The sequence below is a fragment of the Lonchura striata genome, chromosome 13, assembly GCF_050655825.1.
Source record: "Lonchura striata isolate lonStrDom1 chromosome 13, ASM5065582v1, whole genome shotgun sequence".
Lineage (NCBI taxonomy): Eukaryota > Metazoa > Chordata > Aves > Passeriformes > Estrildidae > Lonchura > Lonchura striata.
Window position 1 is genome coordinate 19,048,216 of NC_140715.1, and position 23,771 is coordinate 19,071,986.

At 57.7% G+C, this 23,771-nt stretch overlaps 1 protein-coding gene across 13 annotated transcripts in view; it reads left to right on the top strand.

Annotated features, from left to right (window-relative positions):
- The first annotated feature begins 777 nt into the window (after positions 1 to 777).
- The window catches only part of ABLIM3 (actin binding LIM protein family member 3), a 49,981-nt gene continuing 26,987 nt past the window's right edge, over positions 778 to 23,771 (top strand). For 6 of the 13 annotated variants that reach the window (XR_014958343.1, XM_085591581.1, XM_085591582.1 and 3 more), the window contains exon 1: positions 782 to 1,142. Coding sequence is in view for 5 of the 13 variants with exons in the window: in XM_085591581.1 (XP_085447707.1) it covers positions 1,130 to 1,142 (13 nt within the window). In the remaining 8 variants the exon portion in view is untranslated. Of the gene's footprint in view, positions 1,143 to 23,771 lie in introns of all 13 variants that reach the window. The other 7 variants (XR_014958342.1, XR_014958345.1, XR_014958347.1 and 4 more) reach the window with 3 other exon arrangements.

Sequence of the window (23,771 nt, forward strand, 5' to 3'; positions counted from 1 at the left end):
AGGGGGCTGAAAACAGGGCAGGGCAGGGGCTGAAAACAGGGCAGCTTTAAGGGCAGGCTGGCATGGGGCAGGACTGGGCTGTGGGCAGAACTGCGGCCAGGGCAGGGCAGGGCAGTGGGCAGAAGAGGGCAGAGCAAAGCAAAGCAGGGCAGGGCAGGGCAGGGCAGGGCAGGGCAGGGCACTGCCAAGGCTGAGCATCCTTCAGCCGCCTCCGGGATCCGTGTCCGCCCGGCCCCGCCCGTGGCTCCCGGGCCGGTCGGTACCGGGGCAGTACCGGGGCAATGCCGGTGCCGGGGCGGTGCCGGGGCAGTGCCGGTGCCGGGGCGGTGCCGGGGCCGGGGCGGTGCCGGGGCGGTGCCGGGGCGGTACCGGGTGATGCCCGGGCGGTACCGGGGCGGTGCCGGGGCCGGGGCAGTACCGGGGCGGTGCCGGTGCCGGTGCGGTACCGGGGCAGTACCGGGACGGTGCCGGGGCCGGGGCGGTACCGGGGCGATGCCGGGGCGGTGCCGGCGCCGGGGCGGTACCGGGGTGGTGCCGGTGCCGGGGCAGTGCCGGGGCCGGGGCAGTACCGGGGCGGTGCCGGGGCGATGCCGGGGCGGTACCGGGGCGGTGCCGGTGCCGGGGCAGTGCCGGGGCCGGGGCAGTACCGGGGCGGTGCCGGGGCGATGCCGGGGCGGTGCCGGGGCGGTGCCGGTGCCGGGGCGGTACCGGGGCGGTGCCGGTGCCGGGGCGGTGCCGGTGCCGGGGCGGTACCGGGGCGGTGCCGGTGCCGGGGCGGTGCCGGTGCTGCGCGGCCCCGCCGCCGCTCCCAGCCGCTATAAGCGGGCGGCCGCGGCCGCGCTCCGCAGTGCATGGCCGAGCTCCGGCCGGCCCCCGCCGCTCCGCCGGGACCCTCCCCATCCCCCGGGCCGGTCCCGGCCGCCCCTCCCCGCCAGCCGTGACCTTGGCATCCACCGGCGCTGGGGACAGCGGCCGCGGGCTGCGTTAGGCGGCGGGTCGCACGGGAATATTCTCCCGGGAGAAGGGGAGCGGCAGCCTCCTCCCGCGGCCCGGGAGCGGCCGGGGAAGCGGATTTACAGAGCATCTTTGCCCCTTTGTTGGCTGAGAAGGACGGGGAAGGAGCGGCAGGATGAGCACCAGCAGTGAGTACGGCGTCCTCTCGCCTTGGCTGGGGGAATGGGGCTGATACCACACCGAGCTGGCTGGGAGGAACTGGAAAGAAAATGTCATAACAGCGCTGACAAGGCTGGTGGGATGAATTTTGGGTTATTTTCCTGCCTGCTTTTTTGGTTGCCTGCTCACTGACAGGCTCTGGCTCGGCTGTGTTTGATGTGGGCTGAGCCGCGGTGCTTATCTCCGCGGAGTACTTTTCTTGGCTCGGATTTCTGGGGTTTTTGGAGGGCAGAGCATCGACTGAAATGTCGATACGCAACATGGGGAGAGGCAGCCGGGAGCGCTCTGACAGGCACAGCCTCACTTGCTGCTGCCTCTGCCTGGGGAGAAATGGATGTGAGGGGAGGAGGAGAAGGGCGAGCAGAGACCCAGAAACCTGAGCGAAGCACAGGTGCAATCCTGAAAAAAAAGAGAAAAACCCCAAACCTTCTGCAGCTGGGGGTGTGGGTGTTGCTATTGTGCGTGTGAGCCGGGGACGGAAGCACTCATGCGCCGTGGATGAATTTCTAAAGAAGCAGAGCTCAGAAATGTGCTGCATAAGACGAGAACTGGCACCAGGCTGCTCACTTTGGATTCTGTGCCCTTGCCGGAAAGTCTGCGAGGATTGATCGGGGTCGAGCAAGTCACAATCGATTTCTTTTTCCTACCTGACGTGCTGTGTGACAGCTGTGCCCACCTCAGAGCTGGCACGGCTTTGATCCCTGTCTTTAAAAGCAGCAAGTCCGTGGTAAAGGAGTGGAATGCCACCTGAGGGGTTCCTGCTGGGCTGGGCTCTGCAGGGAACCCCCTGTTCTCCCGTGGGTGCCGGAGCTGCGTGAGGAGCAGGCAGAAAACAGCAGAGCAGCAACTTCTCCATTGCACCGGCGTGCTGGGCTTTCTCAATCCGAGGGCTCGGGGTGGTTCCCGAGCAAAACACCGTGAAAAATGCCTTGGCACGCTGCGAGGCAACAGAACAGGTGATTCCAGCTCTGTCGGGCTGTGGCAGAGGCCAGGAAAGTTCCCAGGTGCCCTCTGCCCGAGCCACACCTGGCACAGGAGCAGAGCCCCTCTGGGGAGCGGGGCTGGGCTGCCTGGGTGGGGAGGAACAATAGGGACTGATTCTTTCCCACCCGAGGATGCCAGGAGGCAAAGGAGCCTCCCCCTGCCCCCTCGGCGCTGCTGCAGAGCCCTGCTGGGCTCGGTGGGCACTGCTGGCCTTCCTCTGAGCCGCTTTTGGCAAACAACTGTTGGTTCCTTTTGGGATTCCTTTTCCCAGCTCTCGGTAGCTGCCCGGGCTGCTGCTGGAGATCTGCGCTGTTCGTGGCACTGCTGAGCTCCAGCTGAGTGTGCTGCACGACTCCTCCGGTGCCCAGGGAGTGCCAGGGAGCCAAACCTCTGCCCAGCGAGGTGCCAGGGAGCCAAACCCTGCTCCCTGCTCTGCCCAGTGAGCTGCCAGGGAGTCAAACCCTACTACCTGTACCCCTGTACCCTGCTCTGCCCAGTGAAGTGCCAGGGAATCAAATCCTGTCCCCTGCTCTGCCCAGCAAAGTGCCAGGGAACCAAACCCTATCCCTTGGTCTGCCCTGTGAGGTGCCAGGGAGCCAAAGCCTCCTCCCTGCTCTGCCCAGAGAGGTGCCAGGGAATCAAATCCTGCTCCCTGCTCTGCCCAGAAAGGTGCCAGGGAATCAAGCTCCCTGCTCTGCCCTGCCTCATGGGGGAGGCCACTGGGCACAGCCAGGACTCCCTGGGAGCTGCTCCTCCTTCTGCCACCACGCTGCCCTGGGCACATCACTCAGCAGTGCCAGCAGCTGCCAGGGCTCTGGCCAAGCCCTTTGGGGGGCTTTGCAGTCTTTGCCTAAATTGCCATTACCCCGTTTTAAGTAGGCAGGTGTTTTGGTCACAGCTTGGCAGCACTGGCACCTCCTGGTTGCCCAGGGTGCTGGGGGTTGGTGGTTTATGGGTCCCTGCAGGTCCCTTTGGGGCTGTGCCAACCCTGCTGGGGGCTGCCTCTGCCCTGCCAGGCTCCCAGCTGTTCTCCCAGCAGGGCTCGGATGCCCAAATGCTGCCTCACTTCTGTTCCAGCATGGCTCTGTGGGGCCACCTCTGCCAGCAGCAGTGCTGGGGCTGCTGTGAGCGCTGCCAAAATCTGCCTGGCCCAGCCCTGGGCACCCCTCCCCAGCCTGTAGCCATCCAATCACTCCACGAGGCACAAAAATCCAAATGCTGGCAGCCTTGTGCCAATGGCATCTCTGTTTCACCCTCCCTGATGCCCCTGGCACTGCCTACCATGGGTTTTTTACCCCTCTGCTGGTGGCCAGTGGCTCACTGGAGTTTGGTGCCACTTGCCAGAGGTTTCCCAGCCCTGCCAGCACGAGCAGCTCTGCTGCTTTGATTTTTTTGGGCTGTTTTTCCCCCCCAGGGTAAGGGCTGGCAAAGCCAGATTGTGCACAAATTTATGCTGCCCAGGTGTGCCTGTGCCCGCAGGGCAAAAATTTTGGGGCTGGCAAAGCGAGGAGCTGCACAGCTGAGGACAGAAGGGCTCCATCTGAGCTGCGAGTTCCCAGCGCTGCTTCCCATTTCACCGGGTGCGTTTTGTGAACGCTTCTCCCCCAAAATATCCTCCAAAAATTCATCAAATCCCCTGCCTGGAGCTGCTGGGAGCAGGAACCTGTGGCTCTGGGCCACGCCTGGCCCCCAGCCACGCTGCTGAGCAGATCTGCCAGGCCTCCAGCAGCTCCGGGCAGCATTTGCTGGGTTTATCTCTGGAGATGCTCCGTGCACAGCGCTCAGGAGCCTTGCTGGGGGGACAGGGGGTTGTTTTTGCCCTGCATTTGAAGACCCCCACGTCGTCATCTGTCCTGTGATGAGGGTAAAGCCGGATGAAAATTGTGTGTTTGGGGTGAAGAGATAAAACCATTTGATCTCAGTTACAAATTCTTGTCCTGAGGCTGCAGGGTGGAGGGGTGGGGCGGTGGTCTCTGCTCCTGGGGCTGTGCAGTGAGGGTCTGGAGGGCACAGTGGTGGTGTTTACGTTCGTTAGGCTATCAGTGCCTCTCACTAATTGGTTACAAATGGATCCCTAGCTCAGCAAACAGCTCTGTGCTGCTGCTTGGCATTTCCACAGGAGCTGGAGCTTGTAGGACAAACCCTTGGCCAGGAGAACATCCCTTAAAATCAGCCCCTGGAATCCCCTGTGCCTGCAGCCAGCATCTCCCTGGGGGTCTGGGCAGGGGGCTTGGCATGCCTGATGCTGTGTTTGTGCTGAAAGGGTTAAAGCTGTCACTGCCCCGAGGATTTCAGCCTCTGAAGGGAGTGGGAAGAATCCCTCCTGCCGCTCTGGAGGGAGCCAGCAGGTCTGGGTGCTGGAGGGAGCCAGCAGGTCTGGGTGCTGCAGGTCCAGGGAGTGCTGGCTGTGAGTCACACCGTGGGATTTGCACATCGTCCCTCCTGGCCCGGCTCCTCGGGGTGGGAGAGGGGCTGCTGCCAGTCTGGGCACTGCCTGTGGCACCAGCGAGGTGCCCCTGCTTGTTCTGGGTGTCACCAGGGACATCCCAGCCCGTGGGGAGGTGGAACCCGGCCAGCTCCTGGGTGGCAGGGTCTGGGTGTGTGGCACGGGGCTGGCTCACAGCCCTGGCACCTTCCCGGTTCCCTCCTGTCTCCAGCCTGCACCTGGGAAAAACGAGGCCAGAATCTGATGGCAAGGCAGCTCAGGGTGGGCTGAGACCTTCAGCCCCATCTCAGAGCAGCTGGGAGCCCGCTGGAGCACGGAGAGTCCCAAAGTTGGTCTGGTATGACAAGTGCAAAGTTTCATCCCTGCCACCCCTCAAATTCCTGCCCCTGCTCTGAGGAGGAGCTGGGAGGAAAGGCTGGACAGAGAAGCCTTTGGGAAGGGAGGCTGCCTGGCGGATCCTGGTGAATGCAGCATGTTTGCCTGGTTATTTTTGTCTTCCCTAAATCATGCTTGCTCTGAGAGCGTGATCCTCTAAGCGTAATTACCCCGTAATCTCCAGGCACATGTGCTTCCAAGGTGTTTACCAGCAAACTCCATTAAGGCCCTGTGTAATTAAAGAGGAATCCCGTGGTGCTGCACATCCCTGGGAGCTCCAGCTCTGCTCCTGGGGCGGGTGACTCCCCAGGTGTCCCCACCCCTGGGACAGGTCCTGCAGGGAGGTTCTTCCTGCCCTCAGAAATGCAGGGAACCCGGAGAGATCAGCCTGCTGATGTCATGAGCTGCGTGTTTTCCAGAATTTGGCCACCAAGGGGAACTCCCAGACTCCCTGCCTGCATTTTAGTCCTCTCAATAGTCTGACAAACAAGCGGACACAAATCACTCCCTGTTTTCCTGGGCAGCCTAGCAGAGGGACAATCGCCCATTGCATTCGCTTCGCTGCCAGAGAATTCCAACCCCGGGCAGCAGCTCTGGCCCTGGGCTGGTGGATGGGCTCTGTCCTCTCATCCAGGCTCTTCCCAGCCCTCTTTGCTGGCAGCTGGCCCTTGGAAGAGCAGGAGGCACAGAAAGTGGCCCTGCAGGCCTGTGCTGTAAGGTCAATCGCAGTGACTGAATCCTTCCAAGGGCCTGGCGTGCTCTCCTAAAACAAATAGCACATTTTCTAATCACCAGCTGAGGCTGCCTGAGCAGGATAACAGAGTTTGGGATGCCAGCAGGCTGGGCTGATGACAGGAGTTTGCGTGTGCTGCCTTTGCTGGGGAGGAAGGAGAAAAACCCACCCAGTTGCTGCCAGACCCCGCAGTCTGTCGTGATGGGGCCAGCACGAAGTGCCTGGAACACCTCATTTGGTATTTTTGGTATTCTTGGCTCTTCAGTGCATCAGAGCCTGAGCTGGGAGCGCTGCAGAACCTCCAGAGAGCAGCTGGGGGTGGAGTGGTCATGGCAGGAACCGGGCTGGGGGATGATGGAGAGTTCTGCAGGAGGGAAGGGAATGGGGAGGGAAGGACCAGGTGCCCCAGGCTCAGGGGTTGGAGTGTGGGCAAGACTGGCAGAGGGACTGGAAGCCTGGAGCAGGGATTTTGTTGTGGGCAAGGCTGGCAGGGGGACTGGAAGATTGGAGAAGGGATTTTGGTTATGGACAAGGCTGGCAGAGGGACTGGAGCAGGGATTTGGGTTTGGGCAAGGCTGGCAGAGGGACTGGAAGCCTGGAGCAGGGATTTTGGTTGTGGGCAAGGCTGGCAAAAGGGCTGGAAGCATGGAGCAGGGATTTTGTTGTGGGCAAGGCTGGCAGGAGGACTGGAATAGGGATTTGGGTTTGGGCAAGGCTGGCAGAGGGACTGGAAGCCTGGAGCAGGATTTTGGTTATGGACAAGGCTGGCAGGAGGACTGGAATAGGGATTTGGGTAAGGCTGGCAGAGGGACTGGAAGCCTGGAGCAGGGATTTGGTTGCGCCAAGTCCTCCTGTGCCCAGCACCTCTGGAATCAGGGGTTTCAGCACATCCCTGGCATGCACGGCCCCACAGCCCCCGTGGCACTCCTGGCTCTCTGGCTGAGGTTTGCCAGGCCCAAAGTGATCTCTGCCAGGAGCAAGCCTGGCTGCACAGCTCCCATTTGTTTGCTGGTGGCTCAGGTTTTTGATAGGCCTCAGTTTCTGGGTGCATTTCTCAGCTCAGGTGGAGTTTTCTGGATGCTTTATCAGCATCAGCCATAAGGCCTGGCCTGGGAATTGATGAGCTCTCTGCACTGCCTGGGGCACAGAGCAGGAAGAAAAAGGAGCTGCTGCTGTGCTTCCCTCAGCCAGCCTGCCTGACCTTCCTTTCTTCTTCCCCTCGCTGGCCTGGCAAGGGCTGCAGAGCCCCGAGGATCGTTGGTTTTTCTGTCCATGGACATTTTACTCCACTTCTGTCAGAACTCCAAATGTCCCTCAGACATTTTTGGAGGTTCCAGGCCCAGGTCAGAAGCATTTGAGACCCTGGCAGGCAGCTGCAAACAGCTGTGATTTTGAGTTTGTACCATAGAATGATTTACCAACCTTGCAGGTGGAACAAGGAATCACAAAAGTTTAGATATTAGAGTAGAAGTAGTCACAAAGTAGAGGGAAGAATTTTTTAGTGTTGTACAAGGGGGTTTTAGCACCTGTCCAGGGGGGTTTTTACTTTGTACATGGGGGTCAGAGGGTTTAAGATGGAGGGATTTGGGCCTGCCCTGTCCTCCCTCTTTCTCTTTCCTCGCCTCCATGTTCTTGGTGATGTTGGCACTCACAGATTGGTTTAGAGTAGAAAATCACAATTTAATATAGGTAATAGACATTGTGGAAAACTGTACCCATGTAACACGTAATGTACCATATAAAAGATAGAAAATCACCATTTAATATAGGTAACAGGCATTGAGGAAAAACTGTAACCATGTAACATGTAATGTCCCATATAAAAGACAGCAGCAGCCCTGGGTGGGAGAGAAGAAGCAGTCGGGGTCAGAGAGGATGTCAGGGTGTGTGTGTGCCTCTGCCTGAGCTCTGAGCAAACCACAGCAGCCCAAGGAGAAAATCTTTTAGATAACTTGCAATAAACTGCCTTGAGACCCAACAACAGAGACTGCTGAGCCTTTCTTTGGAGGCTCGGGCTGGAGGAGAGACTTTTCCAGCACAGGAACCCCTGAACCAGGCCGGGTTCTGGCACACTTCCATTTTGAAGCAGTTTCTTTCTGAGCCCGGCACGGGCTCCGAGCAGGGAAGTCCTTGTGGGAAGGTTTCTCTGAGCAGCCCAGCAGTGCGAGAGGGGAGCAGGTGATTGAGGTTTGAAGCCATCCCATTGGCTTCTGGGTTTTTTTGGCAACAAGTGGCACGTTTGGGGAGCTGGGGGGGCAGGAGGAGCTTTGCTGGTGCCAATGAGAGCCTCAAAAACCTTCCCCCAACCCAGCCTGAGTTTGAACTCCAAGGTTTGAGCTGGCCTCAGAGCAGGGAGTTACGTGGTTGCTTCCCAGAGGTGCAGCCAGGCTGCGGGATCAGACAAAAGGAAAAAAAAAAAAAAAAAGCCCCCAAATCCACGTGCAAACCCAAATCCAGCATCCAAATCCCTGTGGAACAGCCCCCCTCAGAAACACCTCGCTTGGGACAGCACCTTGCACCTTCCTGTCCTTCCCAACATCCCAGCTGTGCTGCCAGCCCTGGGGATCATGGATTTTTTTGGCGGGAATTTTTTTGGCGGGAATTTTTTTGGCGGGAATTTTTTGGCGGGAATCTTTCATGGTGACTTTTTCGCGGGGACTTTTTTGTAGGATTTTTTAGCGGGATTTTTTTTGGTGGGAATTTTTGGTGGGATTTTTTTCGTGGGGATTTTTCAGGGGAATGTTTCGTGGGATTTTTTTGTGGGATTTTTGTGGGATTTTTCATGGTATTTTCATGCAATTCCAGGGCTGGAAGGGACCTCCACATTCTTGTGCCACCGCCTGGCATGGCAGGGACACCTTGCACAGAGCAGGGCGCTGCCAGCCCTGCCCAGCCCGGCCTTGGGCACTTCCAGGGATTGCTCTTGCTGCAGAATGGGAGCTATTTTTGCATCCTGCTGGGTTTTGCCTGGCTCCGAGGCTCTTGCTGGGACACGTGGGGACCTCCCAGTGCCAGCTGCTCCCAGCCTGGATTCCAGGGCAGCACAGAGGGTCCCAGCAGGGTTGGATGGCTCAAAGGGGCTTTGCTTCACCCCCTGCCCAAAATCCTCACAGCTTTAGGGGGTTCTAGCTGAGTGTGAAACTTTGATTTCCCACTCAGCTGTGCCCCCTCCCCTTCCCCTGCAGGGCCCAGAGCTGCCAGGAGAAGGGGGCTCCGCACCCAGGGCTGGCCTGGCAGCTGCTCTGCCCCCCTTGTCTCCACTGAATCCTCTTTTCTTCCTAAAAGAAGGAATGAAATGGGCTGGGGCAGGGAGGGGTTCTCTCTGCCCGGTGTGCCCACATCTGGCTGGCACTGGGGTCAGTGTGCCCACATCTGGCTGGCACTGGGTTTGTGCCCACATCTGGCTGGCACTGGGGTCCGTGTGCCCACATCTGGCTGCACTGGGGTTATTGTGACACATCTGCTTGGCATTGAGGTTATTGTGCCCACATCTGGCTGGCACCGTGGCCAGCCAGAGGTGCAGGCATCCTTGCCCCATGGCACAGAAGTGCCAGCCTGCTTTTGGCTCTTGCCAGGCTGTGCCAGGCTGTTTCTGCAGGGATGGGGTGGTGTCTTTGGGGTTTTTGGGCAGACTTTGGGGCAGAAGGGGATGGATATCCCACAGGGAATAAGCAGATTGAGGTGGGCACAGAGGGGTGGGTGCAGTGCCTGTGGGCATCAGGGAGACCTTGGTCCCTCTGGCTGTCCAGGCTGTGCCTTGGAGGCAGCTTGGCTGGACTTTCCCCCACTTTTTGCCCACGAACCAAGAAGCTGAGAGGCTTCCAGGTGTGTGGGCACACGGGGAGGACTCAGCCCTCCTCAGCAAGGCAGCTGCTGAGGCACAAAGCTGGGTGATGCCAGCTTGGAGCCTTGGATCAGGGAGCAAAACCATGCTTGCATCCACCCCCGGGTGCCAGGGAGACAACTTGCATGGGTGTCCCAGCAGCAGGGGAGTGGGCTGGATCTGATCCTTCCCCTCTGGAGGAGCAGGTGCCTGCATGAGCTGGCCAGGGAGAGCTGAGGGGCTGAGTGTGGATGTTCTCCCCTCCCCTGCTTTCGAAAAAAAAGGGAAAATTCACTGCCTGTGTGGTGAGGTATGTGGTGATGACTCCTGCTGATGGGCTGCATATAAAATCCCTCGCCTCCCTGAGGATGCTCCCCCTTGAAAGCTTTTATGGCATCTTAAAAATAGCCATGGAGGGGGAGAGAATGAGAAGATGGATAGGTAGGTGGATCCCTAATAAGGAGAGAAGAGGAAACAGCTCGAGAGGGAATGGAAAGACTCTGGTGCCCGGCATGTGAGCGGCTGCTGAGGGAGGGGATCTGTGGCCATGCTGAGCTGCGTGCCCAGGGCGGGCAGGAAACCCTAAAAAGCCAGCCTGGGAGATCTGTGCCCTGCAGAAACCCTAAAAAACCAGCCTGGGAGATCTGTGCCCTGCAGAAACCCTATAAAAGCCAGCCTGGGAGATCTGTGCCCTGCAGAAACCCTAAAAAGCCAGCCTGGGAGATCTGTGCCCTGCAGAAACCCTACAAAAGCCAGCCTGGGAGGGAGCTCTGTGCCCTGCACGTGCTGGGGACAGGGCTGGGCTGAGCAGCAGCTCGGGCTGTGTCTCCTGCAGGCTCTCACAGCATTCTCCAGTAGCTGTTAAAAATATTCCGTGGCTTGGGCAGCTGCTGCTCCTGTGATCCCCGAAGGGCCGAGCCCTGCTCCTGCCCTGCCCGGGGCTGGGGCTGAGGCTGCTCCTGGGGGTCTCCCTGAGGTGCCCCTTCCCAGCCGGGCTGTGCTCCAGGAAAGGTGCTGGGAGCTGGCTTTGTGATGCTGTTGCCTTCAGATGAGAAGGCAAGGTGACCTGGTTTTGAGGAGCAGCACGGCAGCCCGGCCTCGCCCGGGCCACCGACACACAGACACCAACGTGGTGATGGTCAAATGGCGTTATTATCTTATCTCGTGAGGTTAAATAGTCAAGGGGGACTTTGCTATGTTAAAGGAAGAGGGTAGGGTCTCTAGGGTTAGTAAGGAGTGGAAAACTACTGGGTTAGGTGGGGTTATATGTTTTGGGGGTAATGGATTACATATCACAGGGTGAGGGGGAAGGGTCTTGCATTCCGTCACATCCCAAAATCTCCCGTTTGCCTGTCCCTGTCTACCACACGATGCCCAGGGGGAGACCTGGGGGTGGTGGCACCGAGGGGGCTCAGTGAGGAGGGGACAGTCCTGCTCTGCAGTGTGGCACTGCCAGCTCAGCATCTCCCTGGAGGGGAGGTGGCTCCAGGCCCTTTGCTGAGCTTGTGGCAGCTCTCCCCAGCACTCAGGGAGTGTCAGAACCTGAGGTATTGATGATTCTGAGATTGGAGAAAGTCTCTGTCTGTCAGCCCCACTGCCAAAGCAGAAGTTGTAATTAATGTGTGCTGGTTCCAGGTTGTTTATTCTGTTGATCTCTCACATGTTCTGCTGCCCTGCCCAGCTCTGTCCTGCAGGGCAGCGTGTGGGGCTCTGCCCTCAGTGGGATGTGACAAACATTAAATACCAGAAACTCCCTGGGCTGCATTTACAAGAACGTGCCAATATCTGTCACCTACGTTGGACAGTGTGTCCCCAGCCTGAACCAACAGAAAAATGCCAACACCACAGTGAGACATGGAGGGCATGAAGAAGGAGAAAAAGGACAAGGCACACCCAATTTCCTCCATCTTGTCCCCTTTGGACCCCTCATCTAGAATCCTAAAATTTTACTTTTGCACCCATGCCACACTTAATTATTACTGATATCAAACCCTCAGAGCTGGTAATTCATGCTGTAAGATTGAAAACTCTTTTCCATGGCCAGAGATCACAGCCAGTGTCTCTGGGGGCTCTGTCCAGGGGGTTCCTGACCCCAGCCAGGGTCCCAGGGCAGCCAGAGGGAAGCTCTGGATTCCCACAAGGGAGGATTTTCCAGGGTGTCTCCAAGAAATGCTAATGTGCTTTGGCACAGCCGCTGGGCACAAAGGGCTCTCAGTCAGCTGAGAGATCTGCCAGCTCCTTGCCCTGGATGCCCTGGAGAGCTGCTGGGGTCCCTGTGCCTGCTGCTGGTGCCCACATCCCCTCTTGTCCCCAGGCTGGCCGGACCCGTGGGCCCAAATCCAGTGGCACAAGGCACAGTGAGCTCTCCCTGGGATGTGAAACCCCCAAACTCAGCCCCTGGCAGGCACGGCGTGCTCAGATGCTCCCCTTGTGCTGTAGGCAGGGGCTGGAGGGATGAGGAGTTTCCCATCCTGGAATGTGGCAGGAGCCATCAGCTGAGCCCCTGGGGTGCCACGGCCCAGCCCAGCTCTGCCCCTGGCAGGACAGGCCCTGCCTTTGGTGCAGGCAGCTGGGAACACTCCTTGGCTTTGCCCTGCTCCAGCTGCAGGGAAAAATGCTGCTAACAAGGCTCCTCTGTCACACCCGCCAGCCTGTCACAGCCAGCCCATCTCCCTCTTGCTTTCTTGGCTTTTTTATCTTTTTATTTAATATTTTTTTCCTCTCCCTCAGCTAGACAGGAAGGCAGGGAAGCAGAGGCTGTGCAGGGTGGCAGTGCCCAACCCCAGGGAATAGTGAAGCTGGAGAAATCCTGCCCGGTGCCAGCAGCACCATCCTGGCTGCAGAGTGTCCATCCCCCTCCCCTGAGTGCTGCATCCTGCTCTGGGCTGCCAGCACAGCAAAGCCTGGGACACCTGCCATTGTCCAGCCTGGGGAAGAGAAGCTTTGGGATCACCCAGCTGCCTGAAGGGAGCCTGGAGAGACAATTTACAGGGGATGGAGTGGCAGAATGCAGGGCATGGCTTCACACTGCCAGGGAGTGAGGTTGGATGGGATATTGGGATGAAATTCCTTCCGTGGGAGGGTGCTGAGGCCCTGGCACAGGTGCCCAGAGCAGCTGTGGCTGCCCCTGGATCCCTGGCAGTGCCCAAGGCCAGGCTGGACAGGGCTGGGAGTAGCCTGGGATGGTGGAAAGTGTCTCTGCCATGGCAGGGGGTGGAATGAGATGAGTTTTAAGGTCCCACCCAACCCAAACCATTCCCTGCTCCCACCTTGGCTGGGAGCATCCCGGGGGTGTCCAGAGGGAGGGGACACCTGTGGCTGGCCCCGAGGGGACACTCCAGCATCCCCATCCCTCTCTGCCGCTTGGCTGCTCAGGTGGCAGCAAGGCTCCACTTTGGGACACAATTCTGTCCCCCCCCCCCAGGCAGGTTTTTGGCTCGCTTAACCAAAAGCACAACAAAGCCCACGCGAAGTTTTCCCCGCTGAAAGGGGAATTGTTCCCGGAAAGCGCCAGCTCTGCCCATTGATTGCCGGTTAATTGTCGCTAATGAGGAGCTGGGCGAAGTGGCATCCCGAGGCTCTTGGGGACAGGCTGTCGCTTCGGCTCGGGAGGGACATCTCGGGGGGAAGGCAGCGTGGGTGAGCGAGCTGCATGAATAGCTTTAAAGTTAACGAGGGATGGACGCTCCGGGTCTGTGCCCGCAGCTCCGAGCTGCCCTGCCTCGGGTTAGGAGCATCTCCGGTGCTTCCCTGTGCACAGATGGGTTTGGTTCCACGTGGAGGGGTGGGATGGAGAGGGCTAAGGCCACCCTGCCAGGAGGGAGTGATGCCTTCAGACTGAGCTTTCCTGTTTTCCAGGCTCTGTACTGCATTTATAACTCTGAACTTCATGTCAAGTGTCAGCAAGTCCTCCTCACAGCAGAACAATCCTAAACCAGCCCAGAACCAGCTCAGGCACACTGAACAATCCTTTTCCAGCCCAGAACCAGCTCAGGCACACTGAACAATCCTTTTCCAGCCCAGAACCAGCTCAGCACACAGAACAATCCTGAACCAGCCCAGAACCAGCTCAGGCACACTGAACAATCCTGAACCAGCCCAGAACCAGCTCAGGCACACTGAACAATCCTTCTCCAGCCCAGAACCAGCTCAGCACACTGAACAATCCTGAACCAGCCCAGAACCAGCTCAGCACACAGAACAATCCTTTTCCAGCCCAGAACCAGCTCAGCACACTGAACAATCCTGAACCAGCCCAGAACCAGCTCAGGCACACTGAACAATCCTTCTCCAGCCCAGAACCAAGGACACGCTGCAGCTTCAGCCCAAAAAGTGCAAACAGGGAATGGAGGAGAGCAACCTGGGAGGGTGGGACTGCATCACCCAGAGCTGGAATTGGACAATGAAGCCCAACATGGAAATGGACCCAAACTCATAAAAGTGTCAAAACTCGTGAGCAGGAGTCCATCTTGCACTGCCCAAGGTGTATCCTGTGAAGGCCTTTCCATAAATCCCTGCTTTATTCCTGTAACAATCCAGCCTCCATTCTAGTGGCCTCTGAAGGCATCAGGAGGACTCAGTCTGTGGCCCATGAGCAGCAGGAGCCGTGCCAGGGCCTGGCCCCTCGCCTCCAGCCCGCTGTTGTTTCCCCAGCCCCATGCAAGGCACCAAAGGCTTTCAGCAGGACCAGCCCTGCCTGCCCGGGCTCCCCTCCCTTGGAATTCTGAACGGGGGAGCCAAGGGGAGTGTGGGAAGGAGGAGGGGAGGGAGCTGGGGGTGCTCAGCCTGGAGAAAAGGAGACTCAGGGGTGACCCCATCACTCTCCACAGCTCCTGAAAGGTGGCTGTGCTCGGCTGGGGTTGGGCTCTTTCTCCAGGAACTGACAGAACCAGAGGACACAGCCTCAAGCTGCACCAAGGGAAATTTAGGTTGGATATGAGGAGAAAGTTTTCTACAGGCAGGGCCACGTCCCCCAGCCAAGGCTCAGGATGGGGCTGGGGGTGTGAAGCCCCCTTGGGAGTGTCACACTGGTGCAGAGGTGTGGCTTTACTTGTGGAGATTCCTCTCCCACTGCAGCAGCTGCCTGGGTGCCCATCCCCTGCTCCAGCAGCTCCTTGGCACCTGTGCCACTCACCTCAGTGGTTCCTTTCCTCTCCTCTGTGCTAAAATGGCTGAGCTGCTTCACCAGTCCCTTCCCTGGGTGTTTTCTCTGTTTTTCTGCCATTCCTGCCAGGCTTCCATGTACCTGTGACCTCCTCCAGCTCTCTGGGTCCCCATTCTTGTCCTCACAGCACGAGGCTGTGTCCGATTCCTGCTCAGCTACAGCCAGGGCTGCCCTGCAGAGGGGCTCTTCCCTCTGGATTTGTTATTTCATTAGGATAAACAGCCAAGTGTGGGATGTTATTTTCCGTTCCTGCTGGGAGAGGTTGGAGCTGCTGCTTTCTGACCCAAAGCCTGACATCTGGTTTTGGATTCTCTGTCTTTGAAGTGGGGAGGAGAAGGCAGAGTGGGGAGTGTGGATGTGTTCCTGCTGCACAAGGGGTTGGTGGCTGCACCTCTGCCTCCTGCTCCGGGGTTCAGGGGGGCCCTAAGCCGTGTGTGAATTATTCTGTACTTTGTTTTCCAGGCTCCATTCACAGCCAGCCACTCCTGTGGATTTGGGACTGGTTATTGTTCGTGGTCTGACCCCTAAATAGCTTTTAGGGGGCTCAGGCAGCCCTGCTGCACTTGGGAAGCAGCAGGACAAAGAGCTGGCACAGCTGGGCTGAGAAATGTGCCTGGCCCAAAATTGGGGCAGAGTGGGAGAGCCCTGAGCTGCTGTGATGTGCCCCAAAACCTGAGCCAGCCCATCTGTGCTGGGGAAGGTGCTGAACCACCTGGGCCACCCCTCGCCCGTCCCTCCGTCCCTGAGGCTCCCTGAGCTGCCTCAGGGCTCCTCGGGGTCTGGCAGGTGTCACCTCCTGCACCACAGGGGGACAAATTCACGCTGGCAGGGGGCCAGGCCATGTCCTGGAGGGATCCTCTGCTGGGAGGGAGGAAGGAGACAGAAAATGTCCAGTGGTGCTCTCAGAGGTGGCTGTGCTGAAGGGCATCCCCAGGGGAGCAGCCTCCATCCTCCAGCAGAGCTGATTTCCCTCCTGCCCCAGCCTTTGCTCCGTGACCATTTGCCTTTCCTGCTTTTTTCTTTTCCTTCCACCCTTTTCCCACCTTTTTTTCCTTCCCCACCTTGCTTTTCTCTTCCCTTCTCCTGTTTCTCTCCTGGCAGCTTTGTTCTCCTGGCTGTGTACTGCGGTTGCCATGGTGACTGCCAGAGCATCTCTGCATCCCTCAGCAGTGGTCCTGTGCCCGCCCTGGCCGTGGCACAGGCAGGGCACCCTCCTGCCCCTGCCAGGGATGGCATTCCCTGGGGACATCCCTGTGGCACATCCTGGCACCTGGGGAGAGGAGGGGACAGCGTGGGGCGGCCCCGAGCAGCTCAGGATAGAGCTGGGGTGCAGGGCACAGTTTCATGGCTGCCAGAAACATGCCAATAAAACCTTCAATAAATATTTTTTTTATGAGCAAACACTAGTTGAGGAAAACAGAGGAGCTGCTGCAGCACAGGGATCCCTGTGGGTGTGGAGGCAGAGCTGCTTGTGGCTTTCTGGTGGCGATTTGCAGATGACAATATCTCCTTGCAGTGGGTGTCAGGATTGCTGGATACCCCTTTCAGGAGATAATTAGGTTGATGTGTTATTAGCTGATTACTGGGGAAACATACATTTACTGAGGATTTATTCTGCAACCAGCATTAATCTCCTGTATAGCTGCTAAACCTTCATAAATAATCTGATTTTGATAATCAATTGCTACTGCAAGTTCCCCTATAAATCTCAATTAAATGCACATTTAACTCGCATCAAGTTGCCAAATTTGCTGGTGCGTGTGTGCCCTGCTGCTTGCCTGGGGCAGATGTCTGGGGATGTGCAAGCTCCAGTGGTTTGGTTTGAAAAGGAAAACCAGTGAGAGACTCCAAGTCAGAAATACAATTTATTAGGAAAAGGGGAAAAAAACAAATGGGAATTGTGGCTGCAGTGCTCCTGGAGTGGCAGCTGGGGTTCTGTCGGAGCAGTGATCTCGGGTGTAGCTTTCCTCTGAATGTCCCGTGGAAAACTCCAGCTGTTCCTCTTGGGAATCAGCAGAAAAGCTGAATCTGATGTCCCCAAAACCCAGATTATATCCAGGTAGGAATGCTTGGCTCCTCCCTCTGGGCGGAGCATCTCCCAGGGGGATGTTCCAGCTCTTATCAGCCCTGCAGTGACAATTAACAGCTCATTATCAGCAGATTCTCCCCGGATGGCTTGCATTGTTTTTGGGGTTGCTCTTTGTTTGGGGACTGCAAGAGTGGATTTCATCTCTACCCCTCTGAGGGCTCTGCTCCGGTTTTGGGGTCGCTCTGTGTTAGGGGAGTACAGAAATGGATTTTCTCTTCCCCTCTGAGGGCTCTGCTCCGGTTTTGGGGTCGCTCTGTGTTAGGGGAATGGATTTTGCCTCTTCCCACCCCATAATTTGCAGGGAGTTTGGCCCAGGAGGGCTCCCAGGGGACGTGGCCGTGCCCTGACAGAGGTCCCAGCTGTTCCACGAGCCCCTCCCGGGCTCTAAGAGCACTTGGAGGAATTTGGAGCCAGCCAGGGAAGCTCCTGCCGGAGTTTTGCCCCCAGCCCTGAGCTGTAACTCATCCCCTGGAATGGGACTGGCTGGGGGCTGCTGCTCTGGTGCTGGTGGCATTGAGAGGGCTCGGTAACAAATATCCCTGCCCTGCAGCCTATTTCTGGGGACATTGTCCCCTCGGTGACGCCAGGGCTTGCTTTGCCAGCTGTCACCCGCCCCCAGCCCAAATTCCCTTTTTGTTGCATTCATATCCACACAGTGCCTCTGGCTGGGGATTTGATTTCAGCTGGCTCCCAGGAGTAGAAAGAGTTAAAAATAGCAAATCCACCACCCCTCATTCCCTGGCTATGACGCAGCCTCCCAGGTTGGAGTTACAATGCCGACAGGAATAGGGTTTAAAATAAAACGAGGGATTGCTCTGCGCTCTGCAGAACGGGAGAAAGCAGCTCCAGCCTGGAGACGAGACCTGGAGGAGCCTCTGGTTTTACACACCAGGCGAGGGTTTGTCTCCCTGGCAGATAAACCATGCTGGGCACACAGAGGGAGATTAGCAGGGGAATTCGGGAAGGTCTCATCCCCCCAGGGTGTTGTGTGTAGTAGATATAATTCATGCAATTTCTAATATAATATATGTGATATTGAATATTTGTTGGAGAGTACACGTTTGTATTAGGACTCCCCCCCCAGCCTCGCAGAGAAACCTGGTGTGTGTTGAAACCTGATTTATACGTAAAAGGATGTGGCTGGCCAGGAGATGGGGATGGGCCATGGCTGGAGAGATGGGGGACCCCAGGCGCTGATCATCACATAAACGACCCCAGATTAATATTACAGAAATCCTCGGGCAGATCCATGTGAATGCAGCGTTCCCGTAAACTTCATCAAGGGATTCACCAACTCCTGACACTGAACTGTTCTTCCTCACCAAAAAAGAAAATCTTATTAACCTATAGACTCTGAATGGAATAAAAGACTGATTGCTGAAATCTTGGCTTCAGGCGGAATTTTCCCTATAAAAACCATTCGTGCCAGGATGGAGGGGTGGGCACAGAGGAAACCTCTGCTGAGGCTGACTCCTTGTGGCACACCCAGGGCCGACCCCAGGCTCGGCTCTGTCCTTTCCTTGTGGCTGGCTAGATAGAATTGGATTGCAAAATAAATATTTTATTTTTTCATTTTCATTTAGCTAGACGAATTTCCATTTCTAATGAGGGGAAAGCAGAGGAAGGAGCTCAGTGCACTCTGCTGTGCAGCTCCACCTCGCCAAGGCTCAGCTGGACACCCAGCCCGGCCAGCAGGGCAGGGATGTGCTGGCTCAGGCTCCTCGGAAGCTGCGGGGTGCAGGCAGGGACAGACTTTTTGGGATCCTCTCCCAAAAGTGCTCCCAGACTCTGGAAGCAACAGTCTGCTGCAAGGTGGCGAGGTGCCAGCCTGGCTCTGCCTTCATCCCACGGGGCTGCTGCTCTGATCTGGCAGAGAAACTCCCAAATCCCCACACTTCTCCCTCTCTCAGACGCTGCCCTAGTTTAAAAATGTCAGCTCCTGGCTTTTCTTTTGTGAGGTTTTAAATATAGCAGCCTTTATGTCTCTGATGGACGCGCCATATGTTTGGGAAACGGCCCCGAAATCCACGGGGCTGGTGGGTGGAGGTGAAAGGGAAAGAGCATTTCCACACGGGAAGCTGCAAACACAAAACACAGCGGCAGCACACGGCAAATCCCTGCTGCAGCAGCCAGGAATAATCTCCTTTCTGTCCTGCCTGTCTCCGGGCGTTCATGTGAGCAGCAATGAATGTTTCCATTGTGTCACCTCCTGTCCGGGCCACCCTGGCACTGCCTCCACGGTGCCCAGCAGAAGATGCCACTGTCTGACAGCTCCTGGGCCTTTTTCTTCCTCAGAAAGGCCCTTTGCTGCTTTCTCTGTGGGGTTTTTAGGGGTTTTCAGCCGCGATGGGTGCCCGGTGCTCCAGACTGGCGTGGGTGGCTTTGGCAGGGGACAATCCCCCGGGCTCCCTGCACTCCCACACAGCCAGGGCTGTGTCCCAGCACCGAGCATGGCCCCTGCTCAGCAGGAAATAAAGTGATGAGCTCAGGCTTTGCAGCTTTTGGCCAGGACCTCCAGTTTAGATTCTTCTACTCCACACATCCCTCAGCTTTAGGAGCCAAGTGTAGCCCCTTGCGTGGACCCCCCAAAACCTGTCCAGCCCAGCTGGAGCTGGAAATAGCATCCCGTGGGCTGGGGCTGGGTCCAAGCCTCAGGCAAGCCCACCCCTCCTGCTCTGGCTGCCTGAGCTGGCTGGGGCTCCCCCCTTGCCACAGCTCAGCAGCCAAATGCAGGGGAGGAGAGGGACCTTGGCCAGCGCCTGGCTGCGAGGGGCCGTGTCCCTCGGGACCACCCTGCCAGGGGAGCAGGAGGGAGGCTGGGGTGGCCCACAGCTCCTGCAGGCAGTGCCAGCTCAGCTTTGGCCCCACGCTCGGAGGGTGGGACGCAGTGGGGGATGTCACAGCAGCCCTGAGTGCTTTGGGTTGGAAGGGATGCTAAAAAACCACCTTGTTCCACCCCCTGCCGTGGACAGGGACACCTTCCCCTAGCCCAGGCTGCCCCAAATCCCACCCCCCTGGCCACAGGGTGAGCAGAGTGCAGGAGGGGATGTGGAGAAACCTTCCAGGTGTTCCTGCTCTGCAGCACGGGGGATTTGGGGCTGGCACTGTCCCCTGGGCACAGGGAAGCTGCTCCCGAGGGCTTGGCCGGACACTGGCCGTGGTGTGGTGTCCTCCAGAGTGGCCACAGCCGGTCCTGCTGCCCCTGGGGTCCACAGAGGGCCACCAAGCCGGCCACGGGTCAGCCTGGCTGCTCAGAGGGGTTTGTGCTCCCCCAGATCCCTGTCCCGGGGTGCTGTGTCCCCGTTCCAGCCCAGCCCCTCCTCACGCCCCTCGCTCCTGCCCCGTTTGTTTGCATCCACAGCAGCTCAGGCCAGGGTTTTTAAGCTGTCCCAGATGTGAGGAGGAAATCCCATCTTCAGCCGCCTGCAGTGACCCTTCCTGCAGCCCCAGACGCTGCTGCCGGGGTGAGCTGCACATCTGCAGGGCTGCAGGAGCTGCTGCAGCGTGGGTGGGAGGTGAGGGGAGGAAGGTGTCGGCGCTCCTGCCGTGCCCCTGGCCACCCTGGTGCTGGCTTTGTGCCACCCTGGTGCCACCTGTCCCCACTGGGGCAGCTCCCCCATCGCTGGGCTCCTGCTTGAGCCTGGCCTGGTGTCAGAGCAGGGTTTCAGCTCGGGGCTGGCCCAGCTGAGCCCTGCCAGGGATTTCCAGAGGAGGGGATTGCAGAGGTGCAGCGTCCACGTTCCTGCCCGGGAAAGTGGCCCAGGGGGCTGCTCACAGCCCTTCTGGGGACCCACCCAGCACAGGACCTGCCACCAGCCCTGTGGCACCTGGGGACAGCTGTGCTGGCACTCCCAGTTTCAGTCTGGGGGTCCCATCACTCCCAGTTTGGGGTCCTGGTCAGTCCCAGTTTGGGGCTGTGGTCACTCCCAGTCTGGAGCCCCAGTCAGTCCCAGTTTGGAGCCCCAGTCACTCCTAGTCTGGGATCCCAGTCACTCCCAGTTTGGGGTCTCAGTCACTCCCAGTCTTGAGCCCCGGTCACTCCCAGTTTGGAGCCCTGGTCAATCCCAGTCTGGGGCTGTGGTCACTCCTAGTTTGGGGTCCTGGTCAGTCCCAGTCTGGGGCCCCAGTCAGTCCCAGTTTGTAGCCTCGGTCAGTCCCAGTTTGGAGCTGTGATCACTCCCAGTTTGGGATCCCGGTCAGTCCCAGTTTGGAGCCCCGGTCAGTCCCAGTCTGGGATCCCAGTCACTCCCAGTTTGGGACCCCGGTCAATCCCAGTTTGTGATCCTGGTCAGTCCCAGTTTGGAGCTGTGGTCACTCCCAGTTTGGGATCCCGGTCAGTCCCAGTTTGGGATCCCGGTCAGTCCCAGTTTGGGATCCTGATCACTCCCAGTTTGTGATCCCGGTCACTCCCAGTTTGTAGCCCCGGTCACTCCCAGTTTATAGCCCCAGTCACTCCCAGTTTGGGATCCCGGTCACTCCCAGTTTGTAGCCCCGGTCACTCCCAGTTTATAGCCCCAGTCACTCCCAGTTTGGAGCCCCGGTCAGTCCCAGTTTGGGGCGGGGGCACAGCGCTGTGCTGGGAGGTTCTGTGGTGCTGCTGCAGCCCAGCTGAGCCGTGGGAGCCGTGTCCCACTGCCGGGCCAGGGATGCTGCTGCCATGAGGAGCTGTGCCAGGGGAATTCTTGGGATAAAGGGGAGCTCCTGGGATACAGGGGAATTCCTGGGGTACAGGGGAATTCCCGGGATGCAGTGGAATTCCTGGTGTACAGTGGAATTCCCGGGATGCAGTAGAATTCCTGGGATGCAGTGGAATTCCTGGTGTACAGTGGAATTCCCGGGATGCAGTGGAATTCCTGGGATGCAGTGGAATTCCCGGGATGCAGTAGAATTCCTGGGATGCAGTGGAATTCCTGGGATGCAGTGGAATTCCTGGGGTGCAGTGGAATTCCCGGGATGCAGTGGATCTCCTGGTGAATTCCTGGGGTGCAGTGGAATTCCTGGTGTACAGTGGAATTCCCGGGATGCAGTGGATCTCCTGGTGTACAGTGGAATTCCCGGGATGCAGTGGAGCTCCTGGTGTACAGTGGAATTCCCGGGATGCCGTGGAGCTCCTGGGGTACAGGAATTTGGATCTCCTGGGGTGCAGGAGTTCCCTGGCCCTGCACAGCCCAGCCCCTGTCAGGCCAGGGGAGCTCACAGCTCACAGCTCACAGCATCTCCCCGCAGCTCCCAGAGCTGGAAAAGCAATTTTTCCTCTTTTCCTTGGGAACCTGGGAAAATCCCAGCAGCAGTCAGTGCCTCCAGCAGCCCGGGCTGACCCCAGATCCCTCAGCAGAGCCCCGGGTGCTGCTGGAGCGGGGCTGGGGGTTCCTGCAGGGAGCAGGGGAGGCTCTGAGCCCGGCGGGGATTTTGGGTTTCCCTGGCACACTCCAGCCTGCGTGGGAAGCAAACATCCAGCACGGGGAGACACTCACGGCTTCCTCCACACTCGGAGAATCATTTCCACAAGCGCAGCCAGGAGCAAATTCTGCAGGGCCGGCAGGGCCCTGGCTTGGCTTTTTTTATTGTTGTTTTTTTTCTGTTTTCCTTCTAACCCCTTGATTCTTCTCCTTGGTTTTTTCTGTTTTCCTTCTAACCCTTGATTTTTCCCCTTGTTTTTTTTTTTTTTGTTTTTTCTTTGTTTTCCTTCTATCCCCTTGATTTCTCTCCTTGTTTTTTCTGTTTTCCTTCTATCCCCTTGATTTCTCTCCTTGTTTTTTTTTTGTTTTCCTTCCATCCCCTTGATTTCTCTCCTTATATTTTTTTTGTTTTCCTTCCATCCCCTTGATTTCTCTCCTTATATTTTTTTTGTTTTCCTTCCATCCCCTTGATTTCTCTCCTTGTTTTTTTTTTATTTTCCTTCTATCCCCTTGATTTTTCCCCTTGTTTTTTTTTTTTTGTTTTCCTTCTACCCCCTTGATTTTTCTCCTTGTTTTTTTTTTTTGTTTTCCTTCTACCCCCTTGATTTCTCTCCTTGTCTCCTTCCCTCCCTTCTCTCTGGCTGTTTCTGACCTCCCTCCTGTCTCTTTTCGCAGCGTGTCCCCGTGTGACCCAGCTCCCACCCTGCCCTGCCCTGGCGATGCCTTGGCACCTATTTGGGCACCTGCGGCATCCATCCACGCTCACTGCAGCCCTGGTGCTCCCTCCCTCCCCGCTGCAGTGCCGGGGCTGGCACGCTCCGTGCCCTCTGCCGTGGTGGCACGTGCCACCCCAGCTCCCGGTGCCATCCTCACGGCACCCGGGGCTCGTCCGTGCCCCGTGTGCCACCCGGGGAGGGGCAGCAGAGCGGGGCGAGGGGCCAGCCTGAGCCAGCTGGGGGCAATAATTGCTCCTGATCTAATTAGGGGCGGATTAGGAGCCGTGGCAGGGGAGGGCTGTAAGGCACAGATGGCTTTGCCTGGCAGCCAGGAGAGGCTGGCACGGACTGGAGGGGGCTCTGAGCCTGCCTGGGGTACCCTGAGCTGGCTGACAGCTTTGGGAACAGCCCAGGTGAGAGAACCCCGGGCTTGGTCTGGGGTCTCGTGTGCTGGAAAAGTCTCTCCTCCAGCCCGTGGCTCCAAAGAAAGGCTCAGCAGTCTCTGTTGTTGGGTCTCAAGGCAGTTTATTGCAAGTTATCTAAAAGATTTTCTCCTTGGGCTGCTGTGGTTTGCTCAGAGCTCAGGCAGAGGCACACACACACCCTGACATCCTCTCTGACCCCGACTGCTTCTTCTCTCCCACCCAGGGCTGCTGCTCTCTTTTATATGGGACATTACGTGTGACATGTTTGCAGTTTTTCCCAATGCCTATTACCTATATTAAATGGTGATTTTCTATATTTTATATGGTACATTACATGTTACATGTTTACAGTTTTTCCCCAATGCCTATTACCTATATTAAATGGTGCTTTTCTATCTTTTATAAGATACATTACGTATAACACGTTTACAATTATTCCCCAAT